The sequence below is a fragment of the Misgurnus anguillicaudatus genome, chromosome 24 (genome assembly GCF_027580225.2).
Source record: "Misgurnus anguillicaudatus chromosome 24, ASM2758022v2, whole genome shotgun sequence".
Classification (NCBI taxonomy): domain Eukaryota; kingdom Metazoa; phylum Chordata; class Actinopteri; order Cypriniformes; family Cobitidae; genus Misgurnus; species Misgurnus anguillicaudatus.
This window is the reverse complement of record NC_073360.2, coordinates 40,839,902-40,860,895: the sequence shown is the minus strand read 5'-3', so window position 1 is coordinate 40,860,895 and position 20,994 is coordinate 40,839,902. Positions and strand designations below refer to the sequence as shown.

At 38.4% G+C, this 20,994-nt stretch overlaps 1 protein-coding gene across 4 annotated transcripts in view; it reads left to right on the top strand.

Annotated features, from left to right (window-relative positions):
* Positions 1–20,779, top strand: part of fgf12b (fibroblast growth factor 12b) — a 40,446-nt gene extending 19,667 nt beyond the window's left edge. For 3 of the 4 annotated variants that reach the window (XM_055197527.2, XM_055197525.2, XM_055197526.2), the window contains exons 2-5: positions 6,601–6,711; positions 11,132–11,235; positions 15,179–15,377; positions 18,728–20,779. In XM_055197527.2, coding sequence (XP_055053502.1) covers positions 6,601–6,711; positions 11,132–11,235; positions 15,179–15,377; positions 18,728–18,858 — 545 coding nt within the window. In that variant the 3' untranslated portion in view covers positions 18,859–20,779. Of the gene's footprint in view, positions 1–5,099; positions 5,764–6,600; positions 6,712–11,131; positions 11,236–15,178; positions 15,378–18,727 lie in introns of those variants that run through there. The other variant, XM_055197524.2, reaches the window with a different exon arrangement.
* Positions 20,780–20,994: the final 215 nt, after the last annotated feature.

Here is a 20,994-nt window from a genome sequence, read left to right as displayed (position 1 = left end):
TGGATCATTAGGTGACATCATTAACACACACACACATACTCATCTTTTAAAGAGATCTGCTTTCTTGATCTTTACAGGTCACCGTGTTTCTTCTCATTGGTCTATAGAGACCTACAGGAGCAATCAAATCCATAGAGGAGATGTTTAAAGTGTTATTATACTCAAGGCTGGAAGTGGAAGAAATTCACTGGGGGACTCTAGTTTGGGGGGGGGTGATTTAAGGGTGTGTTCGTACTTGACATGTCTGGTTTGATTAAAATGAAATCTGGTGCAATTGCTCGGTTGGTGCGGTTCATTTGAGAAATCGTGAATGCTGCCACCCGAACTCTGGTGCACACTAAACAATCACACCAAGATTAACTCTGGTGTGGTTTGACTGATATGTGAATGCACTTAGAACAGAGACAATGCAATATACCAAAATCAGGATGTAATATCACAAAATGCTTACGTTTTTAAAATGATTAATGATAGTAAAATATCTTCATGAGCTCTGAGCTGTTACTAATACCTCCATATAATGACGCTTAAAATAAGCACGTTTACTCCAGCATGCAGCATTGTTGTTGTGAATGATCAGACTTCTGTCTCATAAAATTCGCCTTCAAAGCTGACCAATCGGATAATGACCTTATCCTTATATATTAGAGTTTGTTATCCTTAAAATGCCAATATGAACACTAAAGCCCGATTTATAGTCGTGCGCAAGCTCTACGCCATAGCTACACCGTAGGTTATCCGTAGCCTGACGTGCACCTCGCAAAATTTTTAACAGCGCGTCAGTTCTATGCAGACAGCATCTGTGATTGGTTCACCAGAACCTCTCCCGTCAGATAAAAAAAAATGCATCATTGCTATTTCCGATTGCGATGGTCAAAACCAAAATAGGCCAAGTTGAGGAGTGATTTACTTAAACTGCAACAAAAGTCGCTGTTCATTTACTTCCATCATTGCTGGTCTTCTTAAATCATACACAACAAGTTGCTGTTTCTTCTTCGTTTGTGGGTTAACTTGCCAAGCTGCTTTTTCATTGACGGTCGCGCTGCTACTGTGGTTACACACGTGGATACTGCCTACCAGTGGTCTGCATGTGTGTTTGCATGTCGACGCGGACGACGACGCAAAAGTATAAATAAAAACAGACGCGGAACCTATGCTGTCGCGGCTACGCCGTAGGACCTACGCACAACTATAACGAGCCCTTAAGGCTATATGGCAGGACTTAATAAATTGTTTTTTTTTATTTTGGTCTGAACCAAAAGAACCGAAGTACAATGAACAAGCCCTTATGCTGCGTTTACACCAACTGCGGTAGAGGCGTGAAGCGCGAGTGATTTCAATGTTAAGTCAATGTGAAGGCGGGTTGACATGCGTCTGGAGGTCCCGTGGTGCGGAAGAGGCGTTTGGTGCGGCGCGGAAGATGTGTTTCCGCCTCATTCACGCGTCTAGCTCGTGCGAAGCGCGCAAATTGAGCGTTGTGCGCGGTACATGCGGTACACGCAAATTGTACTTTTTGTGCATTTTGTGGTTCACGTGAATTTGCAGCTGATGCCCGAGTTGAAAAATGTTAACTTTGACAGAATTTTGCACCGCGTTAACCAATCAGGAGCCTGCTTGCTGCTGTGGTGGCAGCTCCGCCCGGAGTCACTCATTCAACCAACGCTTGATATTGTCCATAAGCAGTCACCCGGAGCTATACGACACAAGTTCTTATTTCTATAGAGGAGACAGGAATAAAAAGGACTTAGCTTGAAAGGGTGTCAGTGAGGACATCGGGCAACCTGTTAAGTTGTAAATACACATTTCACTTTTGAGTCACGTGACGTTTATCGACCCGCGCCGTTTATTTTCCAACATCAGTTATCTTGCAAACAGACAACCACATAGCACTTGCCCCTCCCACAAGAAGCGGAGTTTGCCTCTGACGCACGTCAAATGCTTACTTTTTCCGCGCGTCTACTTCGCTCTACACGCGCGAATGCATTCAAACTGTTCAAGCGGCAAACTAGGCGCGGTAGACACGATTTTAATGCCTGAAACGCGGTTGGTGTAAACGCAGCATAAGATGACTTCTTCAGTTTAAAATAACTTAGAACATGCCATTGATAAGTTATCTCATCAGTTAAGAAAAAACTTCCTTGCCAATGACGAGTTTTTACGGCAATCCATATTTCCGCTATTATACACCAGGTGGTGCTCTTACCCAACTTATAAAACACTGAAGCACCCACTGATACAAAAGCAGTAAAAACTCTGTGTATGTTTCGGTCAATCTAAATTTGATCTCGAACAAAAGTCCTTTAAAAAATGTATTATCTCAGCTTTTTGCTCAAAATTTGGTATTTTTAAAGAAACCTACCCATATTTGACAGGTGACAAAAAGTTTTTTGTTTGTTTGAAAGCAGAGGGTCTATTCTTTTATAATATATGTTGTATGTTTGTATGAAGAGTTTGGTTCCAAAACGCAATAAATCCATTTTGACAAATTTCGGTAAAAACGTGTTTTCTATACCAAGAAAGTGACAAGATGAAAACCACTATTTTCTGTTACAAACTTTCACATAGCATCTTTAGGATAAAAATTCAAATCCATAACTTGATTTTCAAAGATTTATTATAAAAACTAATTCTTTTTTCCACAAAATGCAATAAATCCATGACAGTTTTTTATTTCAAAATGCTATAAATCTATTAAATCAATGTATAAATGTGCATTCATCTTTGCCATTTTATATTTATTTAGTTGACTAGTGGTATACAATGATTAAAAAATAAACATTAATGGCATTAACCAAAACACTTACTTTGTTATATTAAGAACACATTGCTGCGGTTATACTTGACGTCGTCTCTTTACATTTTCACAGGGATCAGCTGTAAAATGTTTTGGTCCCGCTCGATTTTCGTTGACTTTGAGTAAAATAATGTAAAGTTTTCATAAGATCCTCTGGGGTCAATGTTTTAGCATGAGAAGCTTGATGCTGTCTGGAGAACAAGCAACCGAGTGCCTCTCGCGGAAATTATTAAATGTTGATGGCTTACGTTTCTTTTCCATCACAGAAAACCATCACAGGTTTATATCAATGCAATTAAAGTATTATTTTGTTTTGTTTGTTCATCACGAAGTACAAAGTAGATGAGGAAAACTAGGACTCCGTGTACTCAGCGCGCCGCCATTGTTTGTTTACATTGCGTGACTGGTGGGCTGTAATATCATGAATGGATTTATTGCGTTCTGTAAAAAAGTAGGAGTGGCGTTTGTCGCATTTTGGGAAAAAAGGGAGAAAAGATGATAGAATATCAAGGCGGTTATTGGATTTTGCATAAAATTAAGAATTTACTTTTAACTACTGACCTGATATAATACTGATTTTGGCAGTAACTCATTTTTTTCAAAAATGGCGTTTATCGCGTTTTGGAACCAAACTCTTCATATATTTATAGAAAAAAAATTCTGGAAGGCGTTAAACTTTTGTGAAAATTAGTGGTGGGCTATAAACCAGTAGAAATTTGTCAACCATTAGAGATTTTGGACTATCGTCTCTACCCATGTCACTGTGCGCGTGGTCACGAAAATGTAACATTTATACACGTATTTAAGCACCGCAGTTTTAAAACAAATTATTTTAAGCCGTTGAAACACAAACAGCAGATCTAAATGCGTGCGCTGTTTCTGTGTGAGAGGAGCGCGCAGGTCGTTCATCCGCTGATTATTAAGTTTGTGAGCCATTTTGCTGCTTTATTGGCCTTAAATACACAAATGCTCCAAAACTCTCACCTTTGCAAGTATCCTCATAAACACAGAGAAGTAAACAGCTAAAAGAGAAAATGCATGTGTAACAGTAGGCTATACTGTATCCAGACTGTGGTCTTAAAGGGGAAGTTACCTAATTTTGCTCCTGTCACTCATGTTTATCAAACAGCATTGAGAGAAAATCTTAACAATAAATTGGTTCTCAGGTTAAAGAAAATTTTGTAGAATGTGAAAATGTAGATGTTTAGTTAATGGATATTTTAAACAAGAGGAATAATCTGAAATAAAACTGATACATTAGTCACACAGTGCCATTGGGACTATGAAGTGTCATGTGATAAGCATGATGATGATGCATTATAAAATTGTAGTTGAAATAAAAACCGCATTTTGGGTCTATAGTTTAAATGGTAAATTGGATATCAAATTTAGAAATTTAAAGCATATTGCATTTTTCTTGAGAGAGAGAGAAAGAGAGAGAGAGAGAGCTTGTGTGCACAATACTACTGGCCTACTCAGCGGAGACTATAGATAGATATCCTCTCCTCCTTTCTTTTCTCTTGTCTCTCTCTCTTACTGTGATAAAATAATCAGTGTAGTGATGAAGGTTGAATGATGTATCTGGGTCACAGTGATTGGCCTCTTTACTGGAGACTCAGAACTCATCTCTCAGCAATTGCCTGCTCTGCGTATTCAATATCGTATTGGTATCTGAGTCAGCACATGCTCAATCAACCGAACCCACGGGGCATCTGTCATGGGCCAGCGAGCCTCTCTATCCACCTGCATGCGCAAAATACAATTCATCATAAAAACCAATCTAGAAATGTAATTATTGTAGTGCATTTCAAAACAGAGTCATAAACGTTGTTTGTTTGCAGGGTTTTGTGCTATAATATTCTTTACGCATCATTTGTTTAGTACGTGCCAGTTATGTGCTGAACCTATTGACTCTAAAAGCTCACAGATGTTTTAATTTGGTTGGACACTTGAAGGGTATATTGAGTTTTGTTAATATATCAGGCTATATTTTTCTATCGGGATACAGGATATGTCTATTATGGTCTAATATAAACCTTATTATTTGCAACAGAAGCTCAGACGTAACCAGTTTGGATGTTGTGCAGCTGTATATTTTTAAACCCTGTCTTATACAGTGTGTAATTTTAGGGAAATCTTATGCTTTGCACCACTTCCACTTTTCCCAGTTCATTTGCTCTCTTTCTCTCCGACCACATACTTCATTTTTCACTCCCCACCCTCCCGCCTCCCTCTCTCTTTCCTAAAGCATCATTCCTGCTTCATCCAGACTGCAGGATTCACACGAGATGCATCTTTAGAGGGATTCTGTATATTGGATGTGTATTGATTCCCAAAGCCGGAGACTTTTCCCTGTAATGGATCCCAGACAGACGTTGGACAGAGATGAGAGGAGGGTCCCAAAACCAATATGTTAAGAAGTTAAAACCGGACAAACATCAATAGGACATCATCATCATCATCATCATTTAGGTGCATTTCGGACATCTGAATGTGTCACGGACTCTTTTGGCGTCATGAATATCTGACTTTTAACCGGGACGGTTACCGGTAGGGCTGTTGGTTTTTTAGAAGCTCCTTGTATTGTTACGGGGGTTTAACTGTACGGTTATGTAACTCAAAGAGATTTCCGTGGTTGGAATCTGTCGGTACCGCTTATGACTCCACGAAAGACACGCTCGCGCCGGTAGCGCGAACCGTCGTCGCCTCACGTGAATATCTCACCGTTTACCATCTATACACTCGTGCCCGCACCGGTGAAATGGCAGCTGCGATCGCCAGCTCGCTCATCAGAAAGAAGCGGCAAGCGCGCGAGTCCAACAGCGAGCGCGCTGCGTCCGGTTTGCGCCGCTCGAGCCCCGGTAAAGAACCCACCGGACGAGGCAATCTGTGCGCGCGACACCTCTTCGGGCTCTTCGGTAAAGTTCGGCTCTGCAGCGGGAAAAAACGACCCGTGCGCCGAAAGCCAGGTCAGTTTATTCACCCCTCACACAGAAACACGCACACCTGTGCGCGCAAAGCTCCACACGATCACCTGTGCGGGCGGACGCGCGCGTGAGAGTTTTATTTGGGCTGTATGTCTCACTTAATGCTCCATTATGTAACTGCACATGTGGATGGGTTTGTGTGCACAATTTGGTGTTTTGTTGATTTAAATGCAATTTTAAAGTGGTACTGGTTCTGTACCTCAGAGACACAGAGGAATCACACAATTTAAAATGTATGGATTGAATGAACGGTATGTTGCTTTTGGATAAAAGTTTCTGCCAAATCCACAATTTGTAATTCTTAGTGTGTATGTGTTGGTCAGGGTTCAGGGATTTGGTTTGTGCGTAAGTGTGTGTTCGTTCGTGACTTTTTAAACCCTGAATTTTGCCCCAAAACACTGAAGTGATGTCGGGTGTGAGACGGTGTCCCAGTGCAGAAGGGAGGCAGATTCAGCCCGCTGGGTGTCTGTTTACTGATGTCATTAGCAAGGTACTAAAATAATTAACACGTTTTAATTGGTTACCACATGCTGTTTTGGTAACATAAGGTTTGGTTGGAGACTGGTGCTTTTTATCATTCATCCTGAATATATCTGTCAAAGGACAGATCTGAGTACAGTTGTGCACTTGTGTTTGTTTGTTTGTTTGTGCGTGTGTTTAATGTTCCACAATAAAGTTTATGTTGTGTAGTTTCTCATTTATGTATAATCGTAAAGCAGCTCAAGAACCCCATACAGGTAAAATGATTGATAAGAGGAGTCTTCGTTAAAGTTAATGAGTTTATTTTTATAAGTGTGTGTGTTTGTGTGTGTTTTTCAGAACCTCAGCTGAAGGGGATTGTGACCCGACTCTTCAGTGAGCAGGGCTTCTACCTGCAGATGATGCCCGATGGAACCATAAGCGGAAGCAAAGATGAAAACAGTGACTACAGTAAGTCTCTCTCTCCCTCTCTCTCTGTCTGTCTGTCTGTCTATCTATCTATCTATCTATCTATCTATCTATCTATCTATCTATCTATCTATCTATCTATCTATCTATCTATCTATCTATCTATCTATTGATTTATCAATCTATTCTTCTATCCATCTATCATTTTGTCTATCCATCCATCCAGCCATCTATCTGTCTATCGATTTATCAATCTATCCATCTATCCATCTATTCTTTTGTCTATCTATATATCCATCCATCTATCTGTCTATCGATTTATCAATCTATCCATCTATCCTTTTGTCTATCCATCCATCCATCCATCCATCCATCCATCCATCCATCCATCCATCCATCCATCCATCCATCCATCCATCTATCTGTCTATCGATTTATCAATCTATCCATCTATCCTTTTGTCTATCCATCCATCCATCCATCCATCCATCCATCCATCCATCCATCCATCCATCCATCCATCCATCCATCCATCCATCCATCCATCCATCCATCCATCCATCCATCCATCCATCTATCTGTCTATCGATTTATCAATCTATCCTTCTATCCATCTATCCTTTTGTCTATCTATATATCCATCCATCCATTTATCTGTCTATCGATTTATCAATCTATCCTTTTGTCTATCCATCCATCCATCCATCCATCCACCCATCCATCTCTCCTGTCCATCTATCATCTGGTTCTGTAGCTCAGAGACACACATATCTTCCTGTTTACCTTCACACATGCAGGTGATCCTCATGTCTCATTTCACTCAAATTATATTTTGCATCAATAAAATGTTGTCATAATCTTCATTATACTTAAATAGGCTTCATTGTCTTTAACAAAATATTACCTGTAATGATTTAGATTTTGTGCTGACAGGTTTTGTCAGATTCACACAGACAGAGCCGATAGCGCAGTCACGCGCATATGTGTGTGTGTTATCTCGCCTAAATTCACAGCTTGTTTGTATTTCTCAGATCTACATATTCTTTTCTGAGCATGAACACACACACACACACACACACACACACACACACACACACACACACACACACACACACACACACACACACACACACACACACACACACACACACACACACACACACTTCATGCTGTCATTTCCTCAGGGCACGAGAGAAAGATTTTTTACTTATAAACCTCAGAGCATTATATCTCTCTGAAGCTCATGTCTCTCTGAAGGTCTCCCACTCAAGATCTGAGTCTCCTGTGAAACGTTTGGGAATTTCATGGCTTTCCTTCTTATCTCCAAAACTCACATTAGCGAGTCCAACAGGCTTAGTCTTTGTATAACACAAATGACACGCTCACATTGCTGTGTTCAGCCTTCAATATAAATTTTGCAAGACTTACTTTACATACTTAAAGAGCACCAATTGTGGAAAGATTCACAACATTACATTTCCTTTGATGTGTAAGTTTGTATTAGTACATGTTAACGATATGCATAAAGTACAAACCCCAAAGTAAAGATGATGCGAGTTATCGTCTCCAACGTAAATCTCTTTTCTTGGACTACAACAAACACACGGATTGTAGGCAACAGTTTACTTCCTGGGATTGGTGATGTAGTAAAGACCGACATTATTATAATTCCTCCTGCTTCTGACTCCGCCTGTAAGTTAACTCCTGTTAGCATTGCATTTCAAATCTTTCAAACATGGTAAGAAGCATCACATTTCCGGTTGACGTCAGAGGTATTCAGGCCAATCACAACGTATAGATTAGCTGGCCAATCAGCTTTTTGTTAAATCCGTCCTTTTCAGGAAGAAAGTGAGCTACAAAAATTTAGGGTATGTGGAAAATAATGTGTTTTTAGAAACATAAACCACGCAAACACATTATATTATACCAAATACACAAAATAACATTGTTTTTTTTAGCAATGAAATAGGTGCTCTTTTATATGCCATATTTCCAAGAAAACGTAGAGTTGGATAAGGAATTGATTGGATAAGGAACATAGGTGTTAAAGGGATAGTTTCCCAAAAATGAAATATTCTTCCTTCTACAAAATGCAGAAAATGAAAGGCTGTGGGGTATTCGGGTAAAAACTGTGACCTTCATCATCCCTTTGTATGCTGTGCTCTTATTTCATGTTCATGTTTGACATCATGAAAATAAATGCTAGCTGAGTGGACATTAAAAAGTCATTCAAATATTTTGATTTAAGATTATGATGACAAACAATTTATTATTCAGAATGAAATGCACACATGATCATTCAGAATAAACCACAATTAAATTGATTTTATATTGCCTTTTATCCTCGGGGCATTCTCAGATAACGTGGTTAGTTTATTTTACTATATTGTGGGCGCACTTGTTTTCATTTCAAGTGAGAGTATTGATCAGTTGGTCACCTGATACCCAAAGCATTCAGTATCATTGTGAGCACAACACTGAACATGACGGTGAACCATTGCACCACCATTGTTTTTATCAGTGGCGGCTCGTGACTGCTCATCCGAGGGGCACAAAATACAAAATAAGTGTTCGGAGTGTCATGTGTGTTGCTTGTGTTTTCAAAATATGTGTTTGTCATGTGAACCATGCATCACGTGTTTTGTCAAAATATGTGTTTGTTGCACACGAGTCAAAACCGTTTATGATAAAAGAGACGCTCACTAAATACACGCAAGACATAACAGTAAACTCTGATTACATATGAGATTATGCGAGTATCTGGCAAATGCAAGCGTCTCTTTTATCATTAACCCTTTAGACGTGTCTGCAGCAGGCACTTATTTTGACAAGACACGTGATGCACACAGGATCACTCGACGCGCCGAACACATATTTTGAAATGACAAACTACAGACATGACGGGCTACATACAAAGCGCCCTCAAAAAAAGAAGTCAATGGCCGCCACTGGTTTTTATCTGAAAAAAAAGTGGCAATAGATGAAGGTGGATGAAGGCGGTTTATGCAAATGCTGATTGATATCTATGCCTGATGATCTGAAACATTAAAGTGTGACAAACATGCAAATAAATCAGGAAGGAGGCCAACCATTTTTCACACCACTGTCCTTACAGTACACACATTTGATGACTTTTATTGTCTTATAAATTTTCTGCGAATCCCACACGAGTACACTCATCTCTCATTCTCTTTTTGTTTGATCTCGCCTCCTCCGTCTCTCTTTATTTCTCCTTCTATCCTGCTGCACTCCTCCGGATTTTTTTCAAACAAATGCAATGTTTAAAGGCCTAATTTACTAAAGTATAACTTCTGCTTTTGCGAGTGACATGTTATTAAAGGGGACATTTCACAAGACTTTTTTAAGATGTAAAATAAATCTTTGGTTTCTCCAGAGTACTTATGGGAAGCTTTAGCTCAAAATATCATATAGATAGGCATGTTTAAATTGCCACTTTGTAGGTGTGTGCAAAAATGTGCTGTTTTTGGGTGTGTCCTTTAAAATGCGAATGAGCTGATCTTTGCACTTAATGGCAGTGTCCTGGTTGGATTGTGCAGATAAAGGGCCGGTATTATCCCCTTCTGACATCACAAGGGGAGCTAAATTTCAATGAGCTATTTTTCACATGCTTGCAGAGAATGGTTTACCAAAACTAAGTTATTAGGTTGATCTTTTTCACATTTTCTAGGTTTAAAGAAGCACTGGGGATCCAATTATATTTTCATGATATATTCCCTATAATGGAAATTTTTCATCTTAAATGTTCCTTTATATGCAATGAGATAAAATGTGGAGAAAAATAAGATGAGTTTCATTTTAATGTGCTCAGATTTGCCAAAATACAGAAGTCGGCAATCCAGGATCACATCACAGAAATTCCCCAAGACCTGATCTGAGCTTTGCTATGCTTTATTTTAATTATTTAAAAAAAAAATTATACTTAAAGGGACATTCCACTTTTTTAAAAAAATATGCTAATTTTCCAGCTCCCCTAGAGTTAAACATTTGATTCTTACCATTTTGAAATCCATTCAGCTGATCTCCGGCTGATCTGGCGCTAGCACTCTTAGCATAGCTTAGCACAATCCATTGAATCGGGTTAGACCATTAGCATCGCGCAAAAAAAATAATCATGTTACAACAGCCATGTTACATCAGCAAAGTCCTTGATTATTACGCCAGTTTGAAAAATATTGAAACTCTGGTTATTTTTTAGCACGATGCTAATGGTCTAATCAGATTCAATGGATTATGCTAAGCTATGCTAAAAGTGCTAGCGCCAGACCCGGAGATCAGCTGGATGGTTTTAAAAATGGTAAAAATCAAATGTTTAACTCTAGGGGAGCTGGAAAATGAGCTTATTTCCAAAAAAAGTGTAATGTCCATTTAATGGAGACCTTCAAGATGGAGTTGTGAAAGAGTAATGTCTGAGATTAACAGTGTTGTTTTCTTTGTGTTTCAGCTCTGTTTAATCTCATCCCGGTGGGTTTACGTGTGGTGGCGATACAGGGTGTGAAGGCCGGACTCTATGTGGCGATGAATGCTGAAGGTTTCCTTTATTCATCAGTAAGGACAAAACTTCCTATGTGTTTGTTTGTGTATGTGTGTGTGCTTTATGCGGAGGTATCTGTGAATGTGTGTTTTATTTATCTGACATTTCTTTGTGATTAAATGATAGATTTTGTTTTGTTTCTTTTCTCTGTAGCGTTTGTCAGGGTATGTACTATTACGCAATTTTGATGTAGTGTGTTTGTGTGTGCGTGATTTGGAAAGCAGGAAAAACTTTGTGTTATGATTGTGATGTTGTGTGTTTTTACAGAGTGCAGTGTGTGATATTCAGTGTAAGTGTTGAATGGTTAAAGGTGTTGTGTTACTGTAGTGTTGTGTATAGTTGTGTTGTCACAGTACCAAAATACCAATACCAGGAATATTTGGTTCTCTGTAACAATTTTGGTACTTTTATACATTTCAATGTTTAATTTTTAAAGGCTTTATAAAGCAACTGGAGTTATCCACCCTTATGAAAATTAACCATGGTTTTACTACAGTAACCATTGTTTAACTTATATTTGTAGTAAAACCACTGTAACCACTAATTTACCACTGTCTCACTATAGTAACCATAGTTTAACCCATAGACTGTACAAAACATGGACATTTTTTGGTGCATTTTTTAAGCCAATTGATGGAAGAGCCTGCCGTCGCCATCTTGGCAACGTGTCACTCCGAAATAACCGAAAATGGATAAAGAGGCGGGACGTAGGTGGAGCTGAGGATGTAGTGACAGCAGCGGCAGTTCACCCATCACTCAAGTGGCCACGCCCCTAATTATGCAGAACTTTAAGGCTTAATATAATTTAAATGGATGAGTTACAAACAAATTCACCCCCTCACAGTTGTCACAAAGGGCAAAATTATTTATAGGACTGTACCAGGCTGTAAATATATTATTTTCTGCTGTAAAGTTGGGAATTTTATCATGGGAGTCTATGGGAATTGACTCATTTCGGAGCCAGCCTGCGGCCAGTCGATGAATTGCAGTTTAAGTCACTTCTGTATTGGCTTCACAATAAAGATCGGAAGGTTGCCCCTTGGTTTAACCACTATATATTTAGTAAAGTTATGGTAATATAAAATAGTATTTAATAATAATAATTAAAAAATGTTACTATATAAAGCCATGATAAGTTTTCTTAAGGGCAGTCAATAATATTTTTTTCTGTTACTATTTAATGTTTTTTTACTATTTAACACTATATTATTTAATATTATTTAGTAACTGAATATTACATATTTAAGAATTAATATTGTCAGAGTTTGCAGATGATTTAACTGAATGTAAATATAATAGCGTGTTGGTTTGTTCAGATTAGAAGAGCATAAACGAAAATAAGCCAAAATCTTTTTGTAAAGAGTCTCTGGGAGTCATTAAAGTTTTATTTCTGTCAGAGAGAATCAGATTCACTTTACTGTCATTTCACTTAAAGGAGACAGCATTTCTCTATGATCATGGTGCTACACAAGGCAACACACTCACTTTACATAATTTAAATAAACCTTAATTAAAACAAACCTAATATACGAAAATATAAAAATTTTGATTAAGAACTAAATGTTATACACACGACTACATAAAGTGCATGTGTGCAAACATCAGAAACACACAGCAGAACGAGGCACAATAGTGGAGGATGTAATGAATGTGTGGGTTTATTTAGTGTGTGTTTGGGTATGTGTGTGTTAGTAAACAGGTGTGAGATGTTGAGTTTTCTTGTGCTTTAGGTGAACTTTAACCTCATGATGACTGTAGAAAGAGAGAGAGAGAGAGAGAGAGAGAGAGAGAGAGAGAGAGAGAGAGAGAGAGAGAGTCTGTACTTGTGTCTACATTTATTATTCATAGACTTCTATTAAGAATTCAGGCAATGAACTATACTGATTCATACTGACAGAATGCAGTGTTACACAAACACACACACACACATACACACAAACAAACAAACAAACATGCAGTGCGTCGACTCAACACATTGCAGCTCTATAAGAATTGATTCTGAAAGTAAAATCTCCATAGCAAAACATACAAACACATAAAGATAAAATGAACACAATGATTGCACATTGAGCCACTTTAGATAAAGCGTCTTCCAACTGGGTGATTCTCACAAAATCCAGATTTAGAAGGTGTCCGGCAGCATCAAAATTTTTAAAAAGCCCTTGAAGCCATTTTTTTTGCACATATAAGATTAAGGTCTAAGCTTACTATTAGCATTATTTTTAGAGGATTTAAAAAATATTTCCTAAAGGATTATTTACAATTTTTAGATTATCATTTTCAAAATGATCATTACCGCAACATGATATTACATTAAATATATACATTTACAAACTCATGTTTCGGTAATGAGAGCAAAAAGTTGTCTATGACAAACAAAATGTCAACTTTTATCTGAAGAGAAAAAATAAGAACTGCTTACCTGGTAGCCATTTTGAGTGTCACAGTCAATTATGTCCCTTCCAACAAATTATTTTTTAAATGTTAGTTCCTTGAGGGGTTAAACAATGATTGAAAAGTGTTGCGGAGGATGATAAAATTGATCTTGGACACATTTATATTCCTTATTATTGTCTCTATATTTACCAATGATCACCAAATACCACATGTTTCTTTACTGTAAATGTTTATAGTATAACATGCACTGAAGCTTTTTATTTTTTAGATTTTTTAATTATAAATATTTCCATGTCAAAGAACCCGAATCCAGTCATGGACACGTTGCGGTAATGAAAATTTTCTCCTCAAATGTGGAAAAACAACAAAATTGGTTTGTATGATGTCATTTGAAATCATGTGCAGTGCAAAATAGTACATGAAGAGATGTTTGGTACTATATGCTTCTTATTTTGATAGCATTTACTTTTTTATCAAAATGTTTCATGAAACCTCATAAGTCTAATTTTGCAAGAATCACCCAAATGCATAAATGAGTTTTGTTGAGGAGTAACTAATTGACCATTAATAAGCTAATCAACATGACAAAATGACATTATTCATTGATGTATTTTAGTGTGACCTCTATATTCACAACTGAAAGAAGGGATGAAATAATGATCAGTCATTACTGAATGTATCTCTCATGAATAGTCGGGGTTTGGTTTTAAATCTTAATAAAGAAAATAAAAGTCTATATTAATGTATGAGTTACGTACATTTACGTGTATGTGAAGTGTGTGAAGTGTTCAGATGTGAATGTAGGTCTATTTTCGATGTGAGAAAGTGTTAATTGAGTTTTAATAATGTGATAATGAACTTCTGCCAAAGTGTGACTGTGTTTGCATGTGTTGTGCGATTTTGTTTAAGTGCATAGGTGAAATATTCAAAGACGGCTTTAAGCCATTAAAATGTCTAATCTATAAATGAATAATGTATTTATATTGGACTGGTGTTGTTTGTGTGTTATTCCCTGTGTGTGTTATATTTTATGTAGTGTGTTTTTATAGTTAAGTGTTATTTAGATCACATGATAATGCAGGATAAAAAATGTGCACTTATTTCTGAATATTTATTATTTAGTGGAGTTTCATTATATAAAGTATTATTTGAGATGCTGAGAGGACTAAACCCTTTATATACAATGCTTACCATTTTTTTAGACCAGCACTGAATTTAAAGTTTTTCACAGCTAACAGTGTTGGTGATTGCCAAAATCATTTGTTTATGTTTCTGTGATGGATTTTTCAATTAAATTTGGTATTAAGTAAAGTTATAGGGTTATGAACGTTTATTGTGTCATGTTGTATGACGTGTATGTTTGTTTGTGTTAACCTGAGGTGGTTTCTGCTCTGGTTGACAGTCAGTCTCCACCCTCAGCACCTGTGCATCCTAAAGATCCTTTAACTGGGCCAAAGACTCTTTAAAGACAAACACACACCTGAAAGTTGTTTGTTTTTGTTGTACTGAAGCAGATATTCATGGCATGATTTCTCTTTCTGTCTCTGTGTGTATTTGCAGGAGATATTTACACCGGAGTGTAAGTTTAAGGAGAGCGTGTTTGAGAATTATTATGTGATCTACTCGTCTACAATTTACAGACAGCATGAGAGCGGACGCGCCTGGTTCCTCGGGCTCACCAAAGATGGCATCATTATGAAGGGAAACCGCGTCAAGAAAACTAAAGCCTGTTCACACTTTGTGCCCAGACCTATTGAAGGTAACAACACGCACACACACAGATTTTAGCGGCATCTAGTGGTGAGATTGTCAATTACAACCCTCGCATCAGTCCACAGTAGAGATCTTCTCAGGTCCAAGAAATGTACCCGACCTGAAATGAACCGAATCACTTTTTACCCAAACCTGAGGTGCATAAATAACCGAGAGAGACCCGAGAAAATTAGACCTGAGGCAATTTTTTTGAACCTGACTGGACCCAAATGTAAACGGCACAGACTGCAGCACAATACGCACCAGTCAGACAGAAAGAAACCCTGTTGGCCTCGTAACCAATTTGGCCCGCTGCTCCATTTAATTTCATTTGTTGTCTGATGATGACACCAAGTTAACCGCTAAATGTGGATTAAAAATTGATTGACAGGTCTGTCTCAACAAAAATGAACCTACCGCAAGCCACACAATGTGCAAGCACTCTTGGTAAACAGGTGCACACACGCAAGATAGTTGGGGACTTCTCGGGTCCGTTCGGCAAAAACATACATTTTAAAGGCGGGGTGCATGATCTCTGATGCTGCGTTCACACCATAGACTGTAAAAAAATATAAATGTAGTGTCCGTGAAGTCACCCATTGTTTTGTGAAGATCGTTTTTGAAGCTTAAAGTAGGCGTTGCCTGCCATCGTCATCTTGGCCGAGTGTCACCGCGAATCACTCGCGGAAAACTGAAAATGGGTAAAGAGGAGGGACATGGGTGAAGCTGAGGTGGCTGGTTGCTGAAACCACGCCCGCCTAGCTCGATTCTAGTGACAGCATTGGCTGTTCAACCATCACTCAAGCGGCCATGCCCTTGATAATGCATAAATGTAAGGCGTAATATAATTACAGAGTTACAAAAAAAACCCTAACAGTTGTCATTTTCACATGGAGGTCTATGGGAATTGACTCCCTTTTGGAGCCAGCCCCAAGCGGCCAGTCAATGAATTGCAGTTTAAGTCACTTCCATATTGGCTTCATCAAAGAGATCGGAAGGTTGCCCCTCGGTTCACACCAGCCACGGTAGAGGCGTCAAGCGCGAGTGATTTCAATGTTAAGTCAATGTGAAGACGCGTTGACACGTGTCTGGATGTCTCACTGCGGGAATGAGGCGTTTAGCGCGGTAGACCCGATTCCGCCTCATTCGCGAATTGAGTGTTGCCACGGGAAACATGCGAGTTGAACATTTTGAACTTTAGCGGAAAAACGTGCCGCGTTAACGAATCAGGAGCTTGCTCTAGTAGTGACATAATTACAGGAAGTCACAGAATCCCCTCCCATGACGTGAATTTCCACGTGAATGTCTCGGTGACTAGAATTTCACGTGCGGCTTTCACGCACAAATGAAGTGAGTAACTCAAAATGTTCAAGCGGCAAACTAGATGCGGTAGACACGAATTTGACGCCTCAAACGCAGCGGGTGTGAACCCACATGGAAAACCAATGTTGATATTTGAAATCACCTAAACAAACACGCCTCTACCCCAATAGAATCTGGACCTTCTTTTGATAGACCTGCCCCAAACATACACAACCCAGGCAACGTTGCCAGTTAGTAGACACGCCCCTTACTGCTGATTGGCTACAAGTGTTTTTTGGTGCCCAGCCTTTCAAAGTGTTGTTCAAAAATCGTGCACCCCGCCTTTAAACGACCTGAGACCCGATACCGCTAAAATAATACCCGACCTGTGTCCAAGGTAAACGTGAAACTTTTATACCCGAACCCGCTCAGGTCACGGATAGGACCTTGGGTTTTCGGATTTAAGTGGACCCGCGAAGACCTCTAGCCCAAAGCTCACCCCTCTCTTTCGAAACAAATTGTGAAGCTACAGTAGACACCACAGGACAAACAAACCATCATCTGAGACAACAAAGAGGCTGTTTACACTTGGCATTAACATGCGTTCTTCGATCGGATCACAAGTGGATGACGTTAATGCCAGGTGTAAACGGTGTTCAAAACGTTTTGAGCTCGTCCACTTTCGACCACTTTCAACCACATCCAGAGGATGTCGAAACCACTTTCGATCGGATCGCTTTGGAGTTGCGGAACGCACATGTGGTTGAATGCGTTCGACAGCCACACGCGACCGCCTTCTCTCCGCCCATTTATCTAATCTGAGGTATTAAACACAAGTTTTACGTCTTTTTTTACTTCTGGCGTGAACATTCGGTGAACAGCGCTATTTTTAGCCTTTCATTGATAAAACTAAGCGGCTGATTTCCGTAGTTTCGTTTTGAAAGCGTGTGAAAGTTGCGCGATCCTATTTCATCAATTGCGCTGAAAATTCAGAGAAAGCTCTTACATACTCATGTATAAAACACTGTGTAGCATGTTTACTTGCTAAACAAGCAGTGCACTCCGACATAATATTAGTTTGCATCCATATAAACTCATAATTACTCCCGCTCGGGTTTGAATGACAGCAGAGAGACTCGCCCACCGTCTCACAGACCACCCCCTCATAGTATTCAGCACAGAAGCGGTTGAAAGTGGACAAAAGAGACGGATTTAAATACCAGGTGTAAACGTAATGTTTCTCTCTTGTCCACTTGTGATCCGATCGATGAAAACACATCTTAATACCAAGTGTAAACAGCCCCATAGTGACAAAATATAGCTCCATTAAACAGTTTGTCCATCTACTGTAGAAACATGGCGGCACGAAATGGTGACTTGCGTGTAAGGAGTGTATGTAGATAAAAACGCCCTAATTCTAAGCCAAAAACCGATATTGAGAAAAGCAATGTGGCTGATATAACACAAATGTAATTACAGTAAACGAGAGACGAACAAAAATTTGTGAAACTAAATAAACATTTGTTTAAAAAAAATTGCAAGACAACTATGATCCTTTAATCTGACACCTTACAGTACTGTTTGAGACTGTGTGTTTTGTGTGTAACGTAACACAATATAATGTAACACAACATCCATAACAAAGTGAATAATGATCAGTCATCTGTCAATGTCTTTTCTTTACAAACAACAAATTTAAGAAACAGATGGATTTATTGTCCGATGCTGATAAAATAGCCAAATATCGATTTGATATATTGTGGCAAAGTACCTTTACAGTAAACACATAGTACAGGCATATATATGAAAAAGAACCAATATATATTTAAAATAAATTATAATTATTACAAAACACACATATATTATTACTACCAACTGTAAAAATGAACTGTTATATTCATATTGTGTGTAAATAAGCATGCATATCAAATGTTTATGTTCATATTAGCAGTGCTAACTGTAAAGATTGTACAAAAATATTATTGTGTACATCCATTTATGCATGACTAGTTTGAAAACCACTGAGATGTTTTTCTGTTTGTCATTATCTTACAGTGTGTATGTATAAAGAGCCGTCGCTGCACGAACTCGACGAGAAACAACGATCCAGGAAAAACTCAGGGACTCCCACTATGGGCACCAGAAAAGAGCTCAACCAGGACTCGACCGACCATGAAGGATCATAGCCACATATACACAAACACACACACCTGTAAATGTAAACACACACTCTTACACAAAACCCTGGTGAGACCCGGAGCTGAATGCGTTCTTACACCCGACAGCATCTACAAACATCAAACCAAACTAAATAAAGTCGTGTGAAACAAACAAAACAAACAAAAAAAAGATTAAGAGAAAAAACCTAATCTGATTTCTTGCCTGTGACGATATTTGAGTAATATTTGAAAATCAGGACATGATTTTACATTTTATGCAAAGTCTGTGTAGGAGTCGCGCTGTCGTGGGGGCGCTTGAGAGTTTTTCTGTTGGGTGTCTGAGCTTTAAACCATGTTGATCTTCACATTTTGATTTATGAATGCCTAAAGCACTTTCACGCACTGCTATACATCACTGAATACTGAATGTCCTCATTGATTGTGTCCTCCAATCATTGCTCTGGGTGGGGTCTTTGAATTCTCCTCTCTGATTGGTGGAATGCTGATAGTATTGAAAAAATCCACCGTTTTGCTTCATTTCACTGTGTACGGTGTGCTAAAGGGGTCATATTCTGCATTTTTGTAGCATTGTAATTATTTGTTTACGCCTGAAGATCACTTACACACAGGTTTACTACACAAAATAATTATTTTTAGTTTTTTACGAATGTTTTTGTGATGTTCAGAATCAAAACCTGGTTTTGCTGCCATACCTTTAAGACGTCTACAGTACATTATTGGTTGAACAGACTGAACAGGCGTGTAAATATGTAGGCGTGGCCGGCCATATGTAAATGAGCATTCGCATATAATCACGAACATTTCTGAACAAGCCATTTTGTAGATTTGATTAATGGCATTGACTACACGTGAAACTCTTTTATATGATATGACCCCTTTAACATGTGACGTCTTAAAGAGGAAATGTCTATAAAAGCCCTGATCAGATAGGAAGTGATGATGCTCGTTGATCTGAAAGATTTAGGTGTTTTATCCTGCCAATAGCACAGACTGCCCTCAAACTAATAAACCGGATGACCACCTTTAATATGGAGAAACTAGAACTGCCCGGCAACATAAATACTTTTATTTATTACTCCTCAGACTGTGTTCAGAAATAAATACTAGCATACTACACACTACATACTGCCTTCTGTTAAAAAATGGTGTCTTATAGTAAACTGCATTGTTGTTATGCGTCTTCACTATATGTTGCATGTTTAAATCAGCAAGTGGCTTCCAGTTTTTAACTAAGAAATAAGTGCATTTATAAATCAACTTTAAAACAAAGTGTGAAGAAGATTTGTAAAAAAATAATAATTGAAAATAGGAAAAAGTTAATACTACTTGCTCATTCACTGCATGAGAAATAGTTCAGGTATCATTCAGGTATTCCCTACATACTGAAAAAATGTATAGTGTGCACAGTATACATAATACTTAAAAAAATAGTAGTATGTAAGTATGCTATTCTGAACACAGCCACACTATTGATCGAGCATGTGATCATTGTGATTGAATTGGTCCCGGTTCATTTCCCTTTAAATGTGATCTACCTGTTCGTTGGTCAGATCCATTAAAATAAAGCCCAATCGGCTGTCTTTAGACACTGACGGTGGGTTTATGAGAAGTCTTCCATTAGTGGAGCTGCACCAGCATCAACGTGAGGGGGTCAAAGGTCAGGGTTTCAATGTGAGCAAAATCATCTGGGGTCAGTAACCGTACTAATGAAGATGTCTGCCTGTGTTTCATATAAGATGATTTATTGATTGATTATTGTCATGCTGAAATGATCTTTTGCTGGAAAGTTCATTGGTTTGCTGATGTTTGCACCTTAATTCTGAACACATTCATATTCATGATGTAAAGAGTTCTGAATAAAGCATTAAACCTGCCACAGGACGAAATGACATTTAAAAATAAATAAAATAAAAATGATTAAACTCTGGACTGGTTTCAGTTTTGCTCCCACTCCACACACAGAGTATCATAAATCATATACATTATGAGTGTTGATAACTAAGTTTAAATATTAGCTTGCTCAAGAGTGTGTACATAAACAAAATCTCTTTTGTCTGTGTTTGTATATATTTTTGGGAGTCCAAAAACTGTGCAAAGACACAAGCGATCAGTTTAATCTGATGTTTTCTCCAGATAAATTTA